The 11,732-nt window shown below is 38.8% G+C and overlaps 1 protein-coding gene across 2 annotated transcripts in view; it reads left to right on the forward strand.

Moving 5' to 3' along the window:
- Window positions 1-11,732, forward strand: part of LOC111875576 (protein GPR107) — a 48,722-nt gene that overhangs the window by 32,911 nt on the left and 4,079 nt on the right. The window contains exons 11-13 of one of the 2 annotated variants that reach the window (XR_002844749.2): window positions 586-727; window positions 6,644-6,801; window positions 8,664-8,859. Coding sequence is in view for 1 of the 2 variants with exons in the window: in XM_023871936.2 (XP_023727704.1) it covers window positions 586-727; window positions 6,644-6,801; window positions 8,664-8,796 (433 nt within the window). In the remaining variant the exon portion in view is untranslated. The remainder of the gene's footprint in view (window positions 1-585; window positions 728-6,643; window positions 6,802-8,663; window positions 8,860-11,732) is intronic. The other variant, XM_023871936.2, reaches the window with a different exon arrangement.

The following is an 11,732-nucleotide window of genomic DNA, read 5'->3' on the forward strand; positions in this document are numbered from 1 at the left end:
TGAAGTTTTTATTCCAATTGTTATCCAGGTGGATTTGTTTTTATTTTCATTTTTGACTATTTTTAAGGGAAAGCTTGAATAAAAGATCCTCAAGTATGTGTTCATATATGATAGGCATAACTGAAAAGTAGGCTACGAATGTAAGGGGCAAGCTGCCGAAACAAAACATCCTTGACAGGCATACATTTATAACAATGGATGACACGCCGTGTGAGTTGAAATAAAGTGCACCAAAATAACGTGGGTATAATAGACTCTTTAATGGATTTTATCTTATTTTACCTTGAAAAGAAAACTACAGCATGTGATTTTAACCTGGACTAACACAGTGTAGCAGTTTTTCAACACAATTTGTAATATATCAAGACACCTGAAGACGGCTATTTGGGGCCAAAACATGTAGTGTCAAAGTGTATAATGTTAAACTAAAATTAAAATTAAGTAGTGAATAAACAAGTGTTGCAATATTGATGGACAATAAATACATGGACGTTAAGTGTTGTGTATTATGTACATTTTGTGGTCCTTGAGAAACTTTGTGATACATTTTAGAGTCTCTTCACTCATACGCCTTCTGTTCTGCAGGTCAATCAGACATCTTCAGGAAGCTTCACACACGGATGGAAAAGCAGCTATCAACTTACGGAAACTGAAGCTCTTCCGACATTTCTACATCATGATAATTTGTTACATCTATTCGACAAGAATCATCGTATACTTGCTCAAGGTAGAGCACTTTAAATATTTTATCTAAGATTACAGTTTGTTTCTATAACAAATGATTCTGGGTATCACAGAGTGGGCATTTCAAAAGTAAAGTATGCTTTTTCAAGATTTTCATGAGGTGGGAAATAACACCTTGCTCTATTCTGTTCTTGATGTCACTTGTCAGTATCAAGTACCTGCAGTCATGTGCAGGAGAGGAGCTTTGCTGTTCTCAGAAGACTTTACAAACAAGATTGGTTCTTGCATGTACAGTATATATGTGACAAAATGAGTATGGCTTATAATGAGAACTTCATTTCATTAAAAATCATTGGCACCATAATTTTTGTAAAATAATGTATGTGAAAAGAATCTTTCATGATTCAAGGATTTTTATTGCATTTTTGTCATTACAAGTGATTCCCAACTAGCTGCAACTTTTCCGTTAAGTGGCTATACTTGTAATTTTGCTTTCCAAGTTGTTTATAGCAGGCGGGCCAGAAAGGTGCCATTTACCCACCCTTCAGGTCTATCTTCTCTGGGTAAAGAAAGTCACAATCTGGGTACTGTGTGTCTCAAAAGGGAATTACTTGTCCTTGAGGTGGTAAGGGTTAATATGCATGCACAGAGCCATTCTAATATTGATTCAAAAAATATTGTCCTCAGAATGTTACATAGACACAATGGGGGATAGTGATTTTAGAACCCATGTCCACCATGTGCCATAATCTGAAATTTTCTTCACCTGATACTGTACCTTGTTTCATTGTGTCATGTAGCTAGTGAATGAGAAATGAATATATTAACCTTTAAGAGCCTAATGTCACCATACAGTGTCATTTAAAGTACAGCCGAGTGGCCGTGCATCACTGTATGGGTACCCGCAATCCACGCGTGCGCATAGTGTTTTAAAATCTTATTTTAAGATAGAAATTCTTGTTCTACTTACACTATTTTTGGACACCAGCTTTATAAGTAGACTCTCTTCCCTCCTGCATCATCAAACTGACATTTGTTGCCTTTGTGTGGAACTGTTGGAAACACCCAGAAATGCAGAGTCCAACATCGCCCTTCACGCACTTTGTCCGGATGTTACTTCATTTCCCACGCGAAGAGCACACACGGCATCTCAATCTCGTATTAGAGGAAGTCGGCCAGTGATGTCGACTTGCCTCCTCTAATCGAGATATCGCCGATGACACAGCAGGAGGTTGACCCCTGGACCATTGAGGGCGAGGTGGACCCCTTGCAACATGTTCCACCATGTTCCGCACAAGGGTGAGACGAAATTCTCTGTGTGACAATTTCACGCCACAGGATGACAACAGGATGAAACTGTTCAGAATTGTCAGATCCAGGAGATGGAAAAATAGTTTATTTGTCCATTTCCAGGTTCGATGACTGATGCTGTAACTGTTTGCCCTTCTATCCGCTTTGTCGACATAACCCATGTGCTTGTTGTAGTCAGCAACAATTGCTGGCTTGGTGGAATTTCCGTGCTCATCACAGAAACTGCCTTCTGCTGGAGGACAGTGCATGTTTGTCAACATATGAACGTCACGTTTGTCCTTCCAAACTAGTGCCGTCAAGTTTCATCTCACCCTAACACGAATGTCACCTTTCTTCAGTTGAAATTGTCTTCGTCGAAAATCATCAGGCAAGCCCTTCCGATCAGGTCTGACTGTCCCACAGTACATTATATCCTTTGTCATCAGTTCGTCAAACAAGTCTGGTGACAAAAAGAAATTGTCCATGTACAGTTTGTGACCTATGCCCTCAATACGTCTGCATAGGTCCCTAACTGTAGCATGTGTCGCTGTCACATCTTGGCTGGCACGTGTCCTGTCTTTTCCTAGGTAAACTTTCATGTCATAAGTATACCCAGCGGCGTCACAAATTTTGAAGATTTTGATTCCGAAACGTTTGTGTTTCTTAGGAATGTACTGCCTGAAAGCCACCCTCCCTTTGAATTTAACAATTATCTCGTCTATGGCCAAATGTTCGGAAGGGTTATAATATTCATATGCGTCATTGAGAGTGTCGAAGATGGTCCAAATTTCCATAGTCGGTTGTAACTGTCGCTATTCCTGTCAGTTTCTGTATTGTTGTCTGCAAAATGAAGAAAACGAAGAATGTGTAGAAAACGGTCGCGTTTCATTGTGTTAGAGTAGAAAGGCGTGGCAAATTGTTCTGCAGTCGACCAGTAGTCCTTTAGTCTGTATCTAATGTCATGTCCCATTTGAATGATTATTCCTAGAAACAGAAACATCTCGGAATCAGTCACGTCAGGCTGTGGAGAAGGTCCGTCTTGAAGTCTGTCTACGTGCTGGTGGTAGTACCTGTTCGTCTCTTCCACCAGCAGACAGATAATCCCTGCGAAGTAGAGCATGAAAACGCAGAAAGGGGTGGAATCCTTATTTACGTATGGAGCTTCATTGGTATTTAACCCCACAGCTCCGCCGGAATAATTATTCACACCCTTCCTGCCATGCTGGTGTGGTGGTCCCCAGGTTGCCGATGAAGATGATGGGTCTTCATCGACTTCAATTTCTAATTCACTTTCTTCCTCACCACTCTCAGAGTCATCGGTACAACAGTCTGAATCTGTGTCATTTATAAGCTGATTCTCAATTTCAGCGTCTTCCAAATATGAGGCCATGGTGGACAAATGAACACAACGCTAGCCTTGAACGTTCTGACACTGCTGGGCTATATTTCAGAACAGAGTACTTCTTGTGTGGCTGTACGAGATAATACACAGTCAGTGTTTCTGTGAACGATTAGACATCGCCCACATTCGTGCATACCGAAAGGAACCTACATACTGGAGAATGAGGAACGCAAGCGTAAACATCCGCCCCTGTTGCCACATAAGCCATAGTTAGAAAATGATGTCAGCAGCAGGCATTTAGACTGCAGAAACGTTTTGTGCAGGAACTGTATGCATTTTTGTGCACAGACGTTCGAAATTGAGAGAAAAAAAAAATTTCCATCAGTGTAAAAATTTTTAGAGATTTTAAAATCGGTAAATTACAATAACTGATTCTATATTATTTCTAGATAAAAGCAGCGTTTATTTCGTTCGTTTATCACAAAAATTGTAGAAATCACGGCATTTTCAGTAGTATGCTTACAATTTTTATTACTCTACAATGGCGGGCATTTAAATTAAATCCGTCCCACTACCGCTACCGGAATTTAAATGGCCGTCTCTTAAAGGTCAATGTTATTGTGCTGTATGCATTTCAGTTGAGTGAAAATAAGTGATCAGCCATAATTATGGCAATGAAACAAGTGTTGTAGACTTGAATATGAAACTTGAAGTAATATGTCTCTTTGAAGTTGTTGGCTTGTCAGAGAGCAAAATGAGAAGGTGACATAGATCTGATGCTTTCGACACTGTTTAACATTTAGAAGAAAAGTTTCCTGAAAAGGTGATATCAAATGTTGCTGTCATGTGGTTTACTTTCCTCCTTCATATTAGGGAAGTCTTGGCCTCATTTCTAAGTCCATAGACCAGCTATCCTAATTGAAGATTTTTATGATTTTCTCAGTTCATCCACGCAAATGCCAGAATAGGGCCTCCAATGAGGTTATGATTGCTTCCTTCCACATCCTTTTAATTCAGTGATCCTTTGATGGTATATAGTCTGAGCTAAGGACAGTGTTGTAAGGAAAACCATGCCACACATGGAGATCTTTTGGCTTTTGAATGACTGTCAAATTTTCAAGAAGGACTCTGCTTAACCTTTAACGTACGGACTTTTAAATTGCCCGCAGCCCTCTGCGGCCAATATTTAAATCACCCTAATTAATTAACATTGCAAACTTTCAGAAAAAATCCATATTTTCCAATCTATGCAGCATAGAAATACGGACTAAAACAACCTGAAAGACAATAAAATTTTCTACATATACACAAAAGAGCAATTTTTACAAACAAAGTTAACTGTGATTATTTTGTCATGAATTGCAAAATATAATCTTTATTATATATGTTATGAAATTCCAAAGGACTTACCCGTTGTTTTTTCTTCAACCTTGAATCATGGTGATATTGTAAATATAATCACACTATATACAATAATATTTTGTTCAGACTGTACACGAGTTTGAACTGAGTCACTTCACACTCTGACACGCATGGCATTTCTTGAAGCAGTCCACCTCACACAAAGCGACATCACACTTTTTACAATAGAAGAGCGTGCTCCTGCTTTTCTTATTTAGCGAAACACACGACAGTGTCTTTGTTTCCCTTTGGTTAGCTAGTGTTGTGAATGTTTCACCTCCAGTTGACTCATTTGGGCCCCACGTAACCTTGGCCTCCCCCAAGAAACGCCACTGACTGTGATATTCAGCTTTGAGACTTGGTGATATTGTAAATATAATCATACTATATACAATAGTATTACTGTACTCGAGTTTGAACTGCATCACTTCACAGTTTCAATTCACGGTCACTTCACTATGATAGTCACACTGACACGTGTGGCACTTCTCGAAGCAGTCCACTTCACACAGAGCAAAATCACACTTTTTACAATAGAAGAGTGTGCTCCTGCTTTTCTTATTTAGCGAAACACACGACAATGTCTTTGTTTCCCTTTGGTTAGCTAGTGTTGTGAATGTTTCACCTCCAGTTGACTCATTTGGGCCCCACGTAACCTTGGCCTCCCCCGAGAAACACCACTGACTGTGATATTCAGCTTTGAGACTTGGTGATATTGTAAATATAATCATACTATATACAATAGTATTACTGTACTCGAGTTTGAACTGCGTCACTTCACAGTCACTTCACTATGATAGTCACACTGACACGCGTGGCACTTCTTGAAGCAGTCCACTTCACACAGAGCAAAATCACACTTTTTACAATAGAAGAGTGTGCTCCAGCTTTTCTTATTTAGCGAAACACACGAAAACGTCTTTGTTTCCCTTTGGTTGGCCAGTGTTTTGAATGTTTCACCTCCAGTCAACTCAGTTGGGCCCCCTGATAACTTTGGCCTTCCCCCGAGAGACGCCACTGACCATGATATTCGGCTTGTGCGATTGAAGAATCATCTTGGGGAAGGGGGGTTTCTAGCGAAATCGAATAAATTATGTTGATTGACAAAGCGACACTCTCACCTGTTGGTAATATTCACAAAATAGTGATGCAAAGTAATTATAATACTATTCGAAAAGAGTGCCAGTCCGACACATACTGAAAGTTGCAGTGGCGAAGATGCCTTTTACTCACAAAGTAATACTAGCTCAGTGGGTTTATACCTCTTCCAAGACACAAAATAAAAATGATATATAAAGAAATATATGACAGTGTGACACTGACTTTCTAACTGATAAAGAAATATTAGACAATCCGACACTGACTTCCTGACTGATAATTCGCCACTGAAAACCAATCCTTGAATGCGTCAGACTTCCTTGAAGGCTCTGCAAGTGCTCATATGCAAGCACCGATAAATATTTCCTCATCAGTTCTCGAAACAAAGCTGGGCTATATTTGGCTGACCAGGTCATAAACAATCATATCTAAACGTAAATAGTATCGAAACCAGTACCGTTATAAATAATTTATTTGTTCAGAGCTAAGGAATGAACCACTGACATGACCTCACAGGTTTGTTTTGGTTTCAAACCCAAAGTCAAACTGTCAGCACTCCCAAAGAGAGCATGTGTCCTGTGGCACATATACGTGTCATTTGGCCAACTCCGGTTGCTGCTTGCGACATATATATGTGCCATTCGGACGTTAAAGGTTAATGGAATTAGTTCCCTGTTGTCGACACCACCAATGAGGCAGCCACACTGCCTTCTGAAGTGCGCAGAGTACCAGCTGAACGCATGCTGAATATTCCAAAACACTGTTTTTACAGTCTGTGAGTGATGGCTGTTAGGACGAGTACTGATCTTGTAATTGTCTGTGTTGCAGATCACAGTGCCATTCCAGTACGAGTGGCTGGATGAGATGTTCCACGAAATGGCTACATATGTGTTCTTTGTGCTGACAGGCTACAAGTTTCGGCCTGCATCGGCCAATCCTTACTTTCAGCTCAGCACTGATGAAGATGCTGAAGAAACAGATATCGTGTAAGTAACTTTAATTAGAAGATCCATAATGTTGTATTTCAAAATCCCCTTGAATTAGTTGAAGCAGGATTCATGTTTTCAGTGTACAGATGGTACGTTGTTAGGCAGTGACTGGCTATGTCCTAGTTCACAGGGCAATGATTCTCAGCAGTTATAGGGATTTTTCTCTTTGCCACATCAAGACTGTGTCTTACACCTACCAGCTTTGTATCTTCTGCAGTACTGGGAACAGTTTTCTTAGGAGAATGCTGCTGGAGTTGAAGCAGAACACTTACTTTAGTGCCATTTTTAAAAACGTGTAGCTGTATCCCCAAGCCACTTAACAAAGTACTGCGGAGTTTTCTGCGTCTTCATCTTCATATGAGGCAGCAGGAACACAGGAAACAGCTTTCTGCATTGTGTCAAATTTTGAAGCTTGTGATTTGCTTATTTCTCAGTAGATGTCATTTGCTGATGTCTTTATTGAAAGCTGACATGGTATACATCATGTCAAACAAAGAATACCTCAGTAAGTTAAACTGGCGCTGATCATTCTGAGCCCTTATTTATTTGGATGATTATAGATGACCATGAAATTTATTTCTAATTAATTCTTGGTAATTTTAATTTCAAAAGTCTTATGTTTCGATATTACTGGAACTTTATTGTGATCTATAATATCGTATTTCATTGTCTGGGACGTGCAATACGGTGTTTATGTTGAAATTTCTAGATTCTGGCATGACCAAGGAGTCCGGAGTTCTGACATTTACGAGCAGTCATAAATTTAGCTCGGGTACAGGAAAGTCAATGAGAAGGACAGGTCAGAACTTTTTACAGTTGCCTGTGAATGAGGGCCAGTATGATTGAGTTGCCTCGTTCAAGCTTCCTTACGGAAGATGGGATGACATATATATGTCCACACCATGGAGAATTTGAATTCTTTCGAATTCCTGGCGTGGGGTGTGCAAGCCATTCCACAAAGGAGACTTTCAACATATTCGGAAGTGAACGGACGTGACCCTTGCACACTCCGAGACGTAGCTTGCAGATCGTGTAACGCTATAACTTAAAGCATATGGATACATAAAATTAACAGTGGTTTGGAGAACAAAAGGGTGAATAAACGTCAATTGGATCAACTCCCAGAATACCGCTTTCTTCGGCATTGCTACCCTGAGACTCGGGCAAACCAACCCAGCTAGTTTCCCGTACCTAAACCGATCTTCCTTAGTTTGATCTGTGAGGACAACTTGCAGTGGTCATCATACACTGTCCTAAGGTGGAAACGGGTGTAGCAGGGATAGCACCATTCCGACTGAGCTGACATAAACAAAGGCTGGTTGAAAAAGAGCGGTGTTAAAACCCAAATAAGAAGGTAATTGAAAGAGACAAAAGTTTGTTCACTTATATCAGACTAAGATTTGTCTACACAAAGAAGAGTTTTATAATATTGTATTTCATCATTGTGTTGCATCGAAGTATCACTCTACACTCTGTCTTTAATGCAACTCTGTTCACAGTCTTCATAACTTAAAATAATATTAAAATCACAATCAAATGCTACATGTTACGTGACCATTCTCAGACAACTGTTCACTTTTTGTAACCACCACACTGCACTGGTTCCTGAGTCAAAATGTTTCAGTACTATTGCATTTTCATCATTCATACTAAAATACATTTGTTTGAGAACATTACTTTTTCTTTTTCCACCTCATTTCCATCCTTCCATCAATTCCAAGACCTTTTCACGTGATTTCCTCCCTAGAAGTTTTCCAATTAAAATTCTGTATGCATTTGTCATGTGCCCTGTGTGTATTACATGATTTGCTCATCACATATTCCTAAAGATGTTAGCTTATGGCTGCTTTGTCTTACAGGGTCACTCAGTCAGGCTTGACAGAGGGTCTAAGCAAGATTGCACGTACGACCAAGGTGATTGTTGATGAGATATCTGATGAAGAAAAAGACAACTTTCTGGCCAAGAGGGAGAGCAGCCATGAGTATGATTGATGACAAACCCCAAATGTACACGTGATTATTCTTGCATTGATTGTTGGGGTATATTAAAATCAGGTACTAGATGTGTGGAACATTTGCCAAATACCTTGCACCAGGATTGGTCAGTCACAGAAATAGCAGTGGAATCATGTGGATTCTTATGTCAGCTACATTGCGCTTGATATGTCAAAGGGAAGGAAGGAAATCTTCCCCATCTCTGACTCTGCTTCATAATTTCATATTCTTTCAAAAATTTTTTACAGTATCATCTGTAACGTTTAAAAATTCATCTGTGAATTGTGACATTATGTTCAGTTAACCATTGTAAATGGTAAGGTGGAGGAGCATTGAGTGATAATTTGGCAAGGAAATCAGGTTTGTATTAACTGGCACAGTGGCAGTAATTACAAGTATGATAGGGTTTTATGCAAATCTTCGACCTTATTGTTATGTATTTGAAAGCAAAGAGGTGTCATACTGTACCCAGAACTGCAGTCTTTGCATGGCCGTAAGAAAGCCTGTAATGGTTACAGGCTGATTGTTGTCTTCCATGTTATGCAGCTGTCTGTTGATGAAAATTATAAAATTTCCCACACATCTCCAGTGGCACATATTACAGAAGTAATTACAGCACTTCAGAAAACTTCAGATTGTTGCTGATTTATGTAGCTGTTACCATGTGACAGTGCTCATTGCTTCAGAACTGTCAGCCACCCAGTATCTTCATAGAATCCTACAAAATCATCTTAAATAATTTAATGAATTATTATATTGTCATGTTATTGTTATATTCTGTCTAACAATTCTTGTGCATGTGTACAGGCCGAGGGAGTGATTTTGCACTCTGAATTCGAAAGGAAAACCTTATATTTATATATGTGTGTGGAGTTAATGGATGGGAAAATAAAAATTGTAAAATTGGGATTTTTTATATGGCAGTGTTGCCATATACTTACTATGGTCAAGGAAAGGTTTTTAGTAGAGATACAAGTACTGTAGTGATAAATCTTTACAGAATTTCATGAATTTTCTGATTGCAATAATAATGTGCCATTCTGAACATAAAGTGACCCTGGTACTTGGCAGATGGGCAAATGTTAGTAAATAATGGCCTAATTGTTTTTACATACATATCTTCCATCGAATGGACTGGTATGTCTTTATACAAGTTATTTTTAGCCCCTTCCATTCAGTCTCATAATTTAAATTTTCTGTTGTGCAGCAGATGATGCCTGACAATTAAATAACCAGATGAACATATTTGTGCGACAGATAGTAACACTGATGGGCTGGCATGTGCTGCATCATGTGATTGCTCTGTGAGTCAGAAGTTTTGTGGCATTCATTGGGATTTACTTTGTTGAGTGATTATAGTAAATGTTTCGTTGCCATAGTGTTATGTTTGTCAAAAGTGTGGGTGATAAATTGTTATAACAGGGACTTTGCTATGCAAAGATTGTGAGCTTTTGGAAATGAAGGTATTGGTCATGAGGCTTGGCTCTCATTGCATGTTCCAGAAGCAAAGCCTCCGTTGGAAAATTCCAAATGTCAAAATCAAGAGTCAGATCCCTGCTGTTACACCTTTATGATATCAGAGAAATTATTCACTATGAATTTGTTCTTCCTATACAATTTATAAAGCATTATTCCTCCAAGTTTCCAAATGTTTGTGGCAGGACATACATTGAAAAAGATCAAATCTTTGATTGGATAAGAGTACATAGCATCATGAAAATGTACTTTTAAAAATGGAGGGTATGCCATCACGCAAATGTTTTTTATTTATCAGTTTGCAACATGTTTGGGCCCCAGTAGGCTATCATAAAGTGATTCTTGATGATGGCATCTCCTCCACTTTATTTGTAAGCACCACAGACATGATGCAACAGTACAGAATAATTTACCTTCCTATGCAAAACTTTGTTTTTGGCAAAAAATGAAAAACCTGCCTCTCTACACTCATCTGGTTTGGCTCTGTATGACTGACTATATGTGTTCAAAATAAAAAAAATCATCTTTGAAGGGTCCATTTTGAATGACAGCTGTGGCTCTGTATGACTGACTATATGTGTTCGAAATCAAAAAAAAAACATCTCTGAAGGTTCCATTTTGAATGACAGCTGTGTGATAGCAGTACGGACAGTACATGAAGTGATGCCAGTCATGTTGGAATGCATGTGTAAAATCTGAAGGTGCTACAAAATCAGTCCAGTTGTGTAATTGTCAGACCTCATATTTTTATGCGGTGTTAAATGACTATCTTGCTTGAGAGTGTCAGTTGCTTTCCGTGTGCACTTTCAATATTTTGAATGACTCCTAGTTATTTTATTGTTTTAAGTTTGAAAGGGAGCTGGAAATAAATTTTCTTTTGTTCTTTTCGCTTGTGGATAATAGTAAGAAGTGATTATGGAAAAGGGAAGGAAGGCATAATTTGGACTGGCAAATAAAGTAGAGGCATACAAATGTGCAATTAATTTGTAATCCACTGAGCAGGTTGGTGTAATGAAAATGCTCAGGAGGCATCTTAGCCAGGGTTGTAAGATTAACTGTCACAAACATGCATTAACTCTTTGACTGGCGCGAAGGGTATTTAAATGCCTCCCCTGTCCTGGCAGACCCGTTAAGCTTTAATTCACTAAAATGCATGTGTTTACTTTTTTTTTAAATAACTTCAACAAGAATTGGTTTTTAAAAATGAAATTTTCAGGAACTAATAAAAAGACAATATTTTATGCAAAAAAAATTTTCATACCTTTTTAGTAGTTTTTCTTCATGTGATAAACATTGAAAAATTTGAAAGTTTGCAGAGAGCCACACCACAGCTTGCACACTTGTTTCTTTTCTAATCTTGTGCTTAGCACACATGTGACACTTTCTCATGGCACCATTCTTCTTCTTGTTACTGGGAGGAACATGGACCATTTTGTGTATTTTCAGGCCACCCTCTA

The sequence above is a fragment of the Cryptotermes secundus genome, unplaced genomic scaffold (genome assembly GCF_002891405.2).
Source record: "Cryptotermes secundus unplaced genomic scaffold, Csec_1.0 scaffold1078, whole genome shotgun sequence".
NCBI lineage: Eukaryota > Metazoa > Arthropoda > Insecta > Blattodea > Kalotermitidae > Cryptotermes > Cryptotermes secundus.